A 13532-nucleotide genomic window follows, 5' to 3' on the forward strand; every position below is an offset into this window, starting at 1 on the left:
GGGTGCCCCCCAAAGTCCATCGGAGGCCCACCAAAACTCAAATCCTGTCCACCTAGGTCTCCCATCAGACCCCCCCCCCCCTCAACAACAGAGTCCCCCAGCAGACCCCCAACAGAGACCCCCCCCATCAGAAGGAACTTCTTCACCAAAGGGTTGTGAATCTATGGAATTCCTTGCCCAGTGAAGCAGTAGAGGCTCCTTCATTAAATGTTTTTAAGAGAAAGATAGATAGTTTTTTTGAAGAATAATGGGATTAAGGGTTATGGTGTTCGGGCCGGAAGGTGGGGCTGAGTCCACAAAAGATCAGCCATGATCTCATTGAATGTCGGAGCAGGCTCGAGGCGCCAGATGGCCTACTCCTGCTCCTAGTTCTTATGTTATCAGGCACCCAACAGCGACTCCCCCCCCATCAGAGCCCCCTCATCAGTGCTTTGACTTTATCGTTATCACAGCAGGAGGCACTAAGCTGCTTTTGGGTGGTGAGGGGCTGTCAATCATAGCAAGAGTTTTAATAAACATTGTGGTTAGCATCAAAGCAGGGTAATTCAGATGCATTCAAGTGTGAAGGGAAAGATCAATAAACAATCCACCAAGCAGCTGTCTCTGGAGTAATTAATCACTGGCTAATGCAATCTTTGTGGGAGGGGTGTAAAAGTGAGGAGGGTGTGTATAGAAGCATGCATAAGGAAAACTATTGGAGATAGTGACATTTTAACACAGTGCATTCAACAGCAAGATTCAATTTATTAACAGTTTTCATGTCCTTGGTCTACAAACAAAGAACAAAGAAACGTACAGCACGGGAACAGGCCCTTCGGCCCTCCAAGCCCGTGCCGACCATGCTGCCCAACTAAACTACAATCTTCTACACTTCCTGGGTTCGTATCCTTCTATTCCCATCCTATTCATGTATTTGTCAAGATGCCCCTTAAATGTCACTATCGTCCCTGCTTCCACCACCTCCCCCGGCAGCGAGTTCCAGGCACCCACTACCCTCTGTGTAAAAAAACCTGCCTCGTACATCTACTCTAAACCTTGCCCCTCTCACCTTAAACCTATGCCCCCTAGTAATTGACCCCTCTAAACTGGGGAAAAGCCTCTGACTATCCACTCTGTCTATGCCCCTCATAATTTTGTAGACCTCTATCAGGTCGCCCCTCAACCTCCGTCATTCCAGTGAGAACAACCCGAGTTTATTCAACCGCTCCTCATAGCTAATGCCCTCCATACCAGGCAACATTCTGGTAAATCTCTTCTGCACCCTCTCTAAAGCCTCCACGTCCTTCTGGTAGTGTGGCGACCAGAATTGAACACTATACTCCAAGTGTGGCCTAACTAAGGTTCTATACAGCTGCAACATGACTTGCCAATTCTTATACTCAATGCCCCGGCCAATGAAGGCAAGCATGCCGTATGCCTTCTTGACTACCTTCTCCACCTGTGTTGGCCCTTTCAGTGACCTGTGGACATGTACTCCTAGATCTCTTTGACTTTCAATACTCTTGAGGGTTCTACCATTCACTGTATATTCCCTACCTGCATTAGACCTTCCAAAATGCATTACCTCACATTTGTCCGGATTAAACTCCATCTGCCATCTCTCCGCCCAAGTCTCCAAACAATCTAAATCCTGCTGTATCCTCTGACAGTCCTCATCGCTATCCGCAATTCCACCAATGGGACATCACCTGAAGACAGTGAGGATCCAAAGATTTCTGTCAAGGCCTCAGCAATTTCCTCTCCAGCCTCCTTCAGTATTCTGGGTTAGATCCCATCAGGCCCTGGGGACTTATCTACCTTAATATTTTTTAAGACACCCAACACCTCGTCTTTTTGGATCTCAATGTGACCCAGGCTATCTACACACCCTTCTCCAGACTCAACATCTACCAATTTCTTCTCTTTGGTGAATACTGATGCAAAGTATTCATTTAGTACCTCGCCCATTTCCTCTGGCTCCACACATAGATTCCCTTGCCTATCCTTCAGTGGGCCAACCCTGTCCCTGGCTACCCTCTTGCTTTTTATGTACGTGTAAAAAGCCTTGGGATTTTCCTTAACCCTATTTGCCAATGACTTTTCGAGACCCCTTCTAGCCCTCCTGACTCCTTGCTTAAGTTCCTTCCTACTTTCCTTATATTCCACACAGGCTTCGCCTGTTCCCAGCCTTTTAGCCCTGACAAATGCCTCCTTTTTCTTTTTGACGAGGCCTACAATATCTCTCGATATCCAAGGTTCCCGAAAATTGCCGTATTTATCCTTCTTCCTCACAGGAACATGCCGGTCCTGAATTCCTTTCAACTTACACTTGAAAGCCTGCCACATGTCAGATGTTGATTTGCCCACAAACATCCGCCCCCAATCTACTTCTGCCTCACAGCTGTACATTTACTTTCCAGTGCACTAAGGGGAATTTTGTAGGTACCCACAGCCTGAACATGCGCAGCAATCCCACAAAACACATTGCAATGAGTAACTGGTTGATTTAACTTTGTGGTATCGGTGGAAAGCTCAATGTTGGCCAGGAGAACTTTCCTACCCTTCTTCAAATAATGCCACTGGATCTTGGATAGTCACATGAAGATGGATCGTACCCCTCAATGCTGCACTAAAGTATCAGCCTGCCTCAGGTGCTCAAGATTTTGGACCCAGGACAATGGGTCAAGCTAACTAGAGAAGGGGTTAAACTGGACAACGCTCGAACTACACACCCTTTGCTACATCAAACCTGAAAAGGTTTGTGGCAAGGTGAAGGTGTGTGACCTTGGTATCGAGATCAGTGAGACTGGAGAAAGTAGTCAAGCTGAGCAGAGCTCCCGTCTTCACCTTATAGAAAATAAGGATTCAATTCCAGCCTTGGGGGTGACTGTTTGTGTGGAGCTTGCACGTTCTCCCCGTGTCTGCGTGGGTTTCCGCCTGGTGCTCCAGTTTCCTCCCACAGTCCAAAGATGTGCAGGTTAATTGGATTGGCCACGCTAAATTGGCCCTTAAGTGTTCAGGCATGTGCAAGTTAGGTGAGGTTACAGGAATAGGGTGGGGGCATGGGCCTAGGTAGGATGATCTTTCAGAGGGTCGGTGCAGACTCGATGGGCCGAATGGCCTCCTTCTGCACTGTAGGAATTCTATGGTGAAGCAAACTCTTTTTAATTCAAAGGATTATACATGTGTTCAATAAGTTACCAGCAAGGGCCATTGTAGCAAAGAGCAATTTTTAAAAATTAGTTCTGTCATGGGATGTGGGTGCAGCAGCAGTGTTTACTGCCCATCCCTCATTGTTCTGGAGAAGGTGGTGTTGAGCTGCCTTCTTGAACCGCTGCAATCCCTGATGAGCAGGTACACCCACAATGCTGTCAGGGAGGGAGTTCCAGGATTTTGGCCCAGTGACAGTGAAGGAACTGCCGATATACTTCCAGCTCAGGCTGGTGTGTGGTTTGGAGACAAACTGTCTGGCAGTGCATCACCATGCATGAGTTCAAGAGGCAATTATGACAAAAAACATTTTTTGTCTTGGTTCCACCGCAGAAAATGCCTTGAGGTGCTTAAGAGGGAAGATTTAGAAGGCTACAGGGAAGTTGGGAGAGGTGAGTGTGTCAGACACTCCATTGATCCTGGGCATCACAGTGCCCACTCCTGGGCATGCGGCTTATTAGAATCAGCTGCCACAGTGGAATTTGCTTTCTCGGGCTCACAGCTGCCATCGACTGTTGAATGCAAATGTGCTTTTCATTGTGATGTATCTGTCATTGCAATGAGTGGGCAATCAGCATCCTTCAGTTGGGATGTGACAGGCCGACCTCAGAGCTCTTGACTTGCACCATTTATGTCACTCTAGAATTTAGCTGGTCTGAGGCACTGCTTCTGTGGACTAAAACATTTCTACCCATCTCTCTCCTAACCAAGAGAGTACTCCCACACACACACCACTCTCTCAGTCCAGGACGGCAGATGGTGAAATTTAAATTCAATTGAAATCTGGAATTAAAAGGTCTAGTGAAGACCATGAAACCATTGTCGATTGTCGTAAAAACCCATCCGGAACACTAATGTCCTTCAGGGAAGGAAATCTGCCGTCCTTACCTGGTCTGTCCTACATGTGACTCCAGACCCACAGCAATGTGGTTGACTCTTAACTGCCCCCTCAAGGGCAATTAGGGATGGGCAATAAATGCTGGCACTGCCTGCGACGCCCACCTCCATGAACGAGTAAAACAAAAAGCTAGGAGAATTCAATGCTCCAGCGAGGGTATTTATTAAGTTTATATATTGGAGCAAGCTGTATGGGGTGGCTAGCCCTATCCTCATACTACATTTTGTTATGAGGTATATTATAATGTAAAGTAAAAGTACCACACCTGGAATGATCCTTCTGAAAGACTTTGGCCTTCAATGAACTTTAGCATGCAGATGCCAGCAAAGAGAGACAACAAAGTGAAAGAGAGGTTGCAAGAGCGAGACTTGCATTTTTATAGCACCTTTCGTGTCCTCAGGGCATCCCAGAGAACTTGACAAGGACAATTTGTTGTTTCTCTTTGAAATAATGGAAATGGATCCTCAGTTTAACATTTTATCCGAAGGACAGCACTTCTACACTGCGATGCCCCCATAAAACAGCATTGGAGTGTCAGACTGGATTATGTGCTCAACATCTAGAGTGGGACTTTGAACCCTCAACCTTCTAATTTAAAGGCGAGAGTGCTACCGAGGCTGATACATTACCCTATACTCAGCTGTGAAGCTAACCCTGGGTATCAATAAAAGTGCCTAATTCCCCGCCCATAACATCATGTAACCTCACCCCTGCCTCAGCTTATCTTCTGCAAAGAACCTCGTTAATGCCGCTGTTACTGCTAGACTTGGCTATTCCAAAGCACTCCTGGACTGGTGTCCCACTTGTAAACTTCTCCAATATTCTGCCGCCTGTGTCCTTATTCTCACCAAACAGTCCCAGTTCTCCCTACCTCCGATATTTCATCCAGCCCTACACCCTCCGATATATCTACGCTCCTTCGTTTCTACAATTTCCAATTTGGATCTCCCCTACACTGGTGGCCCTAAGCTCTGGATCACCTTCCTGAACCCTCTCTGTTTCCTGACCTGTCCCCTGTTTTATGATGGTGTTTCATAGATTATCATAGAATTTACAGTGCAGAAGGAGGCCATTTGGCCCATCGATCTGCACCAGCTCTTGGAAAGAGCACCTACCCAAGCCCACACCTCCACCCTATCCCCATAACCCAGTAACCCCACCCAACACTAAGGGCAATTTTGGACTCTAAGGGCAATTTAGCATGGCCAATTCACCTAACCTGCACATCTTTGGACTGTGGGAGGAAACCGGAGCACCCGGAGGAAACCCACGCACACACGGGGAGAACGTGCAGCCTCCGCACAAAGAGTGACCTAAGCCGGGAATCGAACCTGGAACCCTGGAGCTGTGCAGCAATTGTGCTAACCACTATGCTACCGTGCTGCACACGTGTTTCAAACCTCTCTCTTCAACAAAGCTTTTGGCCACCTGTCCTAATATCACTTTAAATGACGTGGTGTCAAATTGTGTTTGATAAGGCTTTTATAAAGTGCTTTGGTGTATTGTCCTATATCAAAGGCGCTATGTAAATGCAAAATGACCTTGCTCTCACAAAGTATTTTATGATTATCGGAGAGAGGGTTTGAAAAAAAGCAGCACGTTTTTAAACTTTTATTGAACAACTGGAATCATTCTAATCCAGACTAATCCCTCGATACCAGACTAATACCTGTGATGGCGGGGTTGTCCTGAGTGGAGTCTGGGTCAGTATTCGCCAGGGGTTAGCAGAATGAGGGGGTGATCCCATTGAAGTGTAAAAGGATTCCTCCAGGGCGGAACAGGGTCGAGGCAGGAAGGATGTTTCCCCTGGTTGGGGAGTTGGTAACCACAGGGCGCAGTTTCAGAATGAGAGGTAGGCCATTTTCGACTGAGGTGAGGAGGACTTTCTTCAGAGAGTGGATGGTGAATCTTTGGAATTCTCTCCCCCAAACACTGAGTCACTGAGTATGTTCGAAGCAGAGACTGATAGATTTCTAGCTACCAATGACAATACCAATGACTGCTGTGGGCGGCAAGGCGGCACAGTGGTTAGCTCTGTTGCCTCACAGCTCCAGGGTCCCAGGTTCGATTCCGGCTTGGGTCACTGTCTGTGCGGAGTCTGCATGTTCTCCCCGTGTGTGCGTGGGTTTCCTCCGGGTGCTCCGGTTTCCTCCCACAGTCCAAAGATGCGCAGATTGGGTGGATTGGCCAGGATAAATTGCCCTTAGTGTCCAAAAGGTTAGGTCAGGATATTGGGATGGCACAGAGGCGTGGGCTTCAATAGGGTGCTCTTAAGGCCGTTGCAGACTGGATGGGCAGAATGGCCTCCTTCTGCACTGTAAATTCTATGATTCTATGACATCAAGGGATATGGTGATTGTGCGGGAAGGTGGTGTTGAGGTAGAATATCAAACATGATCTAACTGAATGGCAGAACAGAAGGCCGAATGGCCTACTTATGCTTTTATGTTCTTATTTTGACTGGATATTGAACCTGTCAGAGACGTTATTTAAGGTTCCGTTGCAAAGGTGCACAAACATTGCTCCAGGTTTAATCAATCTGGATACTAAACGCATGATCCCCTGAACCGCAGAGACACACACGCGCACTGAGCTCTTGCAGATTCGTACCTTTGTTCTGTTTCTCAGCTTCTGCTTCTTGCTTGCTCTGTCCCTTGGTACTCTCGGAGCTGGTCTGCAACCCCGGCCGGCTTTCCTTCCTGGAACTCTCCAGACCTAATTTCTGCACGGGGACAAACAAGGTGAAACATCAGCTCCGAGATATCCGAGGTGTGACTCGAGGTCCCAGCCCTTGGCGATAACCAACCGGGGAAAAGGAAAGAGGGCAGTGGGTGGGGTTGAAAGAGAGTGGTGCCATGACCCCCTACTCCATTGAAACTTGGTCAACGTCTTGACCAGCGAATGAAGGGTCCCAAAATTTGGGGTTGGTGGTGGGGAACAGGCCAGACTCCAAGTCTATGCATCCATATTGTAAGATCTTCTTTAAAACGATAGAAGGAAAATCCCTGTAAAATCCGACTATGCAGAAAGCAAGCTCCCTGTTTACAGCTGCATTGCTTAAAGTGGTCAGTCAATGTGCTGGAGTATTGCAGCCTTACCCAACTATCTCTGCATCTTAAACAATTAAGAGTGCTTGCAAATATCAACAAGGACAACTGGGAATGTGTTCTCTTTAAGCAGAAGGAACATCTTTCCCTTCCTGGCAAATCCTGACAGGATTCATAGTCCTTACCACCTGTGCAAATACACTGAGACTCAGACCATCAATGCAGTGAAAAAGGAAGAGAGCACCCTTGCCCAGGGTACATAATGAGTGGCGGCGGAACCATCCAGATCAGGAAGATCACCAGTTCAACACATGTCTGGACAAAGTCAGTTGATGGCAGCCGAGTGCCAGGTGGCTATCGCTATCAGTGCCCCTGGATTGTTTGGGGTGGGTGAAGCCGGGGGGGGGGGGTACTCAACAATCAGCCTTTGATCCATTGACCCTTGTCGGAAATGGATCTGTGTCAAGGCTATAGTATTAGGCTTGGCTATTTGACCATGGGAGCATCACCACTGCTGAGAATCATTGTCAAGATTCACGGGGTGACTTTGGCAACTTGAGACCTTCCTCTCCCCAACTGAACTGGACAAGAAATACATTTCGCAAAGCAAAAACGATCGCATTCCAACCCAGTGCGTCCCTCTGCTGCAGCAAGTCCAATTCTGATGGCCGAATATTGGCCGAGAAAGGACACCTGTATATCTCACTCAGTGGTAACTATTTCCTTTGGTTTATCAACCTCCACTCTGTGTACAAGTAAAGTGAAATTTGCCGATTGTGCAGTGGAGCAACTTGCTAATCTATAGAGTGTCTGTGCACCTTACAGGCCGCCCACTACCATTTTCTAAAGATGACCAATTTATTTTATATATTAAAAAAAAAACAATTTCTAATTGAGGGACACTTTAGCGTGGCCAAGCCACTACCCTGCACATCTTATTCTGTTCCTATCAAGGCAGAAGTTAGTAGTGGAGGAAGAGCAGCAAAGCTGTGTTGGATAAAGTGTTGGATAAAGTCGACAACTGCACTGTTAAAGTGTTGGATAAAGTCGACAACTGCACTGTTCTTTTGGCCTCCCACCTCTAGTGACCATTGGTGATGATCTGGTGATGAGCCGCTGCCAATACATCTCAAATGTAGTGAGCAACACCCAGTACAGTGACCCCCCCCCCCCCCCCCCCCCCCACTAAACAGATCGAACCGCCCTGTGCAATGGTAGAGTATGATATTAAGCCCAACGTTTGATAAGTCACATATTAAGTTCAAAAGGAATACACCAAACTACAACACACTGGCTACAACAAAGAGGCATGAAATAAGGAGTTTCCGATTACAAATTTGTCACCCCTATGCTCTCTGACCTGCACTGGCTCTTGACCCAGCAATGCCACAATGTTAAATTCTTCATCCTTGTTTTCAAAGCCCTCCAAGACCTCACAATCACCTTAACTCTGTAACGTCCTCCAATCGTACAACCCCTTCAAACTCTCTGCACTCCTCCAACTCTGGTGCATTCTTGATTTGCATCACCCCCCGCTGCACTGCCTTAAGCTGCCGAGGCTCTAGTGTGCGGAACTCCCTCCTTAAACCGCTCGGTTTCTCTTTCTCCCTGCTATAAGATGCACCTTAAAATCTACCGCTTTGACAAAGCTTTCGTTCATTCTTCCCAATGTTTCCTGATGCGACTCAGTTTCAATTTGCGTTTGCTTACGGTCCTTTGAAGCGCCTTGGGAATGTTTTACTACGTTAAAGGTGCTATATAAATGAAAGTCATTGTTGTTATGCCAGAGTGACTCTCCAAGTAATAGTCTGCAATCACATTAAGAACTTTAAAGAGTCGGCATTGCCCTGTGTATAGCAAACCTTTCTTGGGGTTATACAGAGATACTGGGCCAAAACATCACTGTGCCATGTCCGTGCAATCAAATGCTTACCTACCTGACTAAAAACTTAGGGCCCGTGCTGCATTTCATTCATTTGTATCTTACTTATTTCATGCCTCAGAATCACATGCGCAGGACTGAAACAGATGCGAAACCACAAGACTTGGGACTGATGTAGACAGTGGCCTGGCCAGCCACTTACTGCCGTGCCTCCTTCAATTCTCTTCATGTCCAAGGCTGTCTTCCCTTTCTCCGCCTGCTCCCAGATGTCCTCGATAGAGTAGGCCCAGAGGCTGCTCTCAGTGGGAAGTGGAGGGACTACGGGCAACGGCCCTTGCGGTAGGTAGGACTGCGGAAGGGGAGGTCGAGGTGGGCGGGTTTCCTGAGACAAAGAGCGAGCAAAGCATAAAGAGTAACTGCAAAGCCAGGAAGACAGTGAGTGAGTAAGAGGACGTTAGTCTTTAGAGGGCCTCCCCCTTTGAAATGAAGCTACAGGGTGCAGCTCATAATACTGAAAACCTGGGTTGTATTTTGGCGAATCTTTAATCATTGATGTGCATGGTGGCTGGCATGGGACTCGAAACACTTTTCTTCTTTCTTACTGAAGGTTGCTGACATCCTGGGGTTTGTTTTCTTGGCCACCGGGCAGTCACCTGGTGTCATCGTGTTCCAAGCCTTGCCACAAAGTGTACGTGGCTACTTGAACACTGGGGCATTACAATTGAACTTCATTCTATCCTCAACCGTCACCCACCCTCCATGCTTCTGAGCTGTGTTCACTGGGCAGAGGTCAGCAGAATGCTGCCTAGGCAAATTATCGTGCCTCCACTGTTGCTCACACAATCCTCAACTTTGAACCCAGTTGGAGCACAAGGTAAGTATTGCACGAGCCAGTTCGGAGTAAAGCTGCTTCCCACTCTCTAGCAACATGTTCTACAAGCAGTGGCTTCCTAACATGCCAGGCAACAGCGGTTTTCAGACTCTTTCACGTGGGGAACCCTTGCAAATGTTGGCACCCACCCCCCAGGACTTCTCGTCCAAGTTTCTATAAGACAGTGCCAGGGATCTCATCTTTTCGTAGAAAACAGAAATGGAAAAGCACAGGGGCATAAATCAATGGAGACGGAAACCTTGCAGTTCCTCTGGAACCACTTCACGATGTCCAGAGCTTCTGCACTCCAATTTAATGTGCGTGGCGTGGTTACTGATTCCCAGTAGAAATTGGGTTGGAACTGTTTCCCCGCAAATTGATTCCATCCTTACACAGGTGAAGGAAACGTGCACCCCATCATTTTGTGTTGGGTAGGCCCCACAAATCCCTACCAAAATCCTGACCAAGGTATTGGAGGTGAGAGGGCAGACTACTCATCCAGTCTCCTGCCTGTTAGTACAACAAAAACACACAAGAGTAACCTGGAGGACTGCCAACAAAATATTGTACAGACTCAGAATTAAAAGGTGACATACACCCCAGGAACGCTGGGATAATTTGCCCAATTGCTGTTTGGCTTGTTACAGGATTGGGATTAGTTCCTCTTTAACGGCATTCCATTCCTTTGTTTCTTCAATAACTCTTTAATTGATTTGTTTTCTTTCTTATGCTCCTTTGCTCTCGTATATCCTGGTTTACTTATGAACGGAGGACACAAAATCAATCACCATTAGAAGGATCTTTCATTCCCCATTCACAAGAGTGATGGAAGTGGACAAGCAACAGTGGAAGGTGAGACCATCAACTCATTCAATGTTTGGCCCTGTACCGCAGGGGCTCTAACAATTAGTAGAGATAACAAACAATTTACTGGACACGGTGAATTGGTCCTCTGTTGCTAGGTGTGGGGAGTGAAGGGAGTGGGGAGTGGGGGGGGGGGGTCGGGAAGATCAATGATGACTTTGGGGACAGCAGGCCGCGTTGAAACGTAGAGATGGGATCAGCATTGTTTTTTTTGCTTGATTAGTTTTGGGCCATCAAGAAGTATCTAGGCTTAACTTTCCTTCAGGAGGTTCAATGCGATAAGAGTTGGATCTGCGATTGGCAGAAGTGTGCTTGATAGGCCAAATGGCATTTTCCTAGCCCTTGATTCCTTGTACACCTCAACCCTTCAGCTGGTCCCTGTGCATCATCTGTTGCAGATTGTTTGAATGTTTACCTGTTCTACTTAACGATAAATCTGTAAGATACAAGAGGATATCTCAACATCAGGACCCGGTTGCTAAGACAAGGTCTTAACTACAATTTATGTCAGGCCTGATATCTCATTCATTCTAATTACTTTTCCATTTTTTGGTTGAACACCAATTATCACTGGTTAGCAGTATAAGGGAACTGAATCCGAACACGTGAGGCTGTTAAACAGCCAGATGGAAATGAGACAAGCGAATAACAATTAGCTTCTAGTACGCCGTCCTTTCCAGAGCTTTAGCAATGTCATCAAAACACGGCATTCCAGTAGATGAATCGGGTTTAGGTTTGTCCGTCACGGGTCGGGAATCACCGTGTTGCTCTCCCCGCTTACCTCATTGGCTATTTGCTGAGCTGATAACTGCGATTCGGAGATGGGCGAGAAGGGACTCATGGGACTGATGAGGCTGTTGGAGCTGAGGGGGCTGGCAGGGCTGTTTGAGCTGAAGGTGCCCATCTGGGCACCGGGCACTGCAGAAAGACAAAAGAATTGCGATTGGAAAAACAAACTCAACTATAATTTAACATTAATATTCTTTCCACCAACCCGCCCCATGCATATAATCTATCCAATATTCCATGGATTTTGAAACAGGGTCCATAAGACACACGCTACCCAACTGCAATAGGAGCTCTTGTCTTGAATTCAGGGGCAAGTCAGCAACTGTTGAAGTATTTTTGGAAGCGAGTTGGTAAATTGGTTATCCCTCACAGTGGTTAGCACTGTTGCTTCAGAGCCCCAGGGTCCCAGGTTCGATTCCCGGCTTGGGTCGCTGTCTGTGGGGAGTCAGCACGTTCTCCCCGTATCTGCGTGGGTTTCCTCCGGGTGCTCCGGTTTCCTCCCACAAGTCCCGAAAGACGTGCTGTTAGGTGAATTGGACATTCTGAATTCTCCCTCCGTGTACCCGAATAGGCGCCGAAGTGTGGCGACTAGGGGCTTTTCACAGTAACTTCATTGCAGTGTTAATGTAAGCATCCTTGTGACAAATAATAAAAATTCTATTGTATATTAATATTGGCCAGCAGTGAGCTCACCCTTCACCAACACACTCCCCCCGCGCTATCTGACTGTAAGAGTAATGGAACGGCCATGTATAATTCCCGGGAATGCCGTACCATTCTGCTTGACGGGTTCCGTTGTAATTCGGTCGGGATAGGTCTTTCGCAGTCCCTCCATCATGTCTTGGATTTTCCACAGCTCCTTCTGAATGTGCTTGTAGCCCAGCTCGTCCTGAAAGATTGACACACGTCCCAAGTCAGATTTGTTTACCAGGCCTCAACATCCAACAAGTGAAACCAAACCCTCGATTAGCTTCCTCCACGGGAACAGAAAGTGCTATGAAGCGAAATGCAAGATGATTGAGAGTGTGATTGTTCAGGTTCGGCTTCATCAGGAGGAATTAGGCTGGGTGAGAAGATGAATGGGCTAATCTCTTTTGTTTGTTTCCTCAACTTTTCCTCAGCGTGGAAGATAATTGATTATTTTACCAGTTTACCTTTTCTAACGATTTTATGGCAGTGTTACCTGCATTCCCATGGGGCCGTTCAGCTGCTCCCATAAGTCATTGTGAATGATGGACAGTTCCATTTTGAGGGCATCGCACTCCATCTTTGTGTTTGCAAAGGCCTAAAAATGCATGCAACGCACAAAGCAGGACCAGAACACAAGTCAATACCTTTTTTTATCTCAACGCTTAAAGAATCAATAAATAATCAAGTACATTCCGTAATTAATGGGTGCCTTATAACCCCCCCCCCCAGCCAACCAGGCAAGGTATCAGCTCCCAGCAACACGCCACTGCCTGCATCAGTCTGCAGACCCCGTGCTCCTTCTCAACTCACTCGACGGGACAAACGCCCAGCTTCTTTCAAATGCCAGGGCAGTCCAGCCTTGCAGGTAAAGTGCCACTGCTTCCCTCGTGACCTTGGTGTGACACTGCCCCCCTTACCGTGGTTGCTTGCGAGAGCTCCCCGCGAATGTTGATCAGCTGATTCTGTAGCGACTCCTTTTTCTGCACAAGTTTCTCAGTGTAGGCAGGCTGGTTGTGATACATCTCCATCTCCCGGTGGGTTTTTTCCAAGGCATTTTCCAGAGATTCCTGGAGGAAAGAAGGAAAACGCGTTGCATCAGGTTTAACTGTCATGTAAAAACGCACCTTCTTCATGCTTACACACAGTGAGTGCTACAGTCAGCTTTCTGGGATGGATGGGAGTCAGAGGGGAGATTTAAGATCTTCAATAGAAAAAAAGGACACAGTTGCAATACATATGGTGTGGCCTTGCGCAGCCAAACAAGCTCCAACCAGAGTGGAGTGATTGGGTAATTCTCCCCAA

At 47.2% G+C, this 13532-nt stretch overlaps 1 protein-coding gene across 11 annotated transcripts in view; it reads right to left on the reverse strand.

Moving 5' to 3' along the window:
* The window catches only part of plekha6 (pleckstrin homology domain containing, family A member 6), a 358362-nt gene that overhangs the window by 33521 nt on the left and 311309 nt on the right, over positions 1 to 13532 (reverse strand). For 8 of the 11 annotated variants that reach the window (XM_072480061.1, XM_072480059.1, XM_072480060.1 and 5 more), the window contains 6 exons: positions 13148 to 13297; positions 12724 to 12825; positions 12315 to 12429; positions 11533 to 11669; positions 9219 to 9398; positions 6698 to 6809 (listed from right to left, as the gene is read on the reverse strand). In XM_072480061.1, the coding sequence (XP_072336162.1) occupies positions 6698 to 6809; positions 9219 to 9398; positions 11533 to 11669; positions 12315 to 12429; positions 12724 to 12825; positions 13148 to 13297 (796 nt within the window). The remainder of the gene's footprint in view (positions 1 to 6697; positions 6810 to 9218; positions 9399 to 11532; positions 11670 to 12314; positions 12430 to 12723; positions 12826 to 13147; positions 13298 to 13532) is intronic. The other 3 variants (XM_072480065.1, XM_072480064.1, XM_072480063.1) reach the window with 2 other exon arrangements.

This window comes from Scyliorhinus torazame, chromosome 17 (genome assembly GCF_047496885.1).
Source record: "Scyliorhinus torazame isolate Kashiwa2021f chromosome 17, sScyTor2.1, whole genome shotgun sequence".
NCBI classification, from domain to species: domain Eukaryota; kingdom Metazoa; phylum Chordata; class Chondrichthyes; order Carcharhiniformes; family Scyliorhinidae; genus Scyliorhinus; species Scyliorhinus torazame.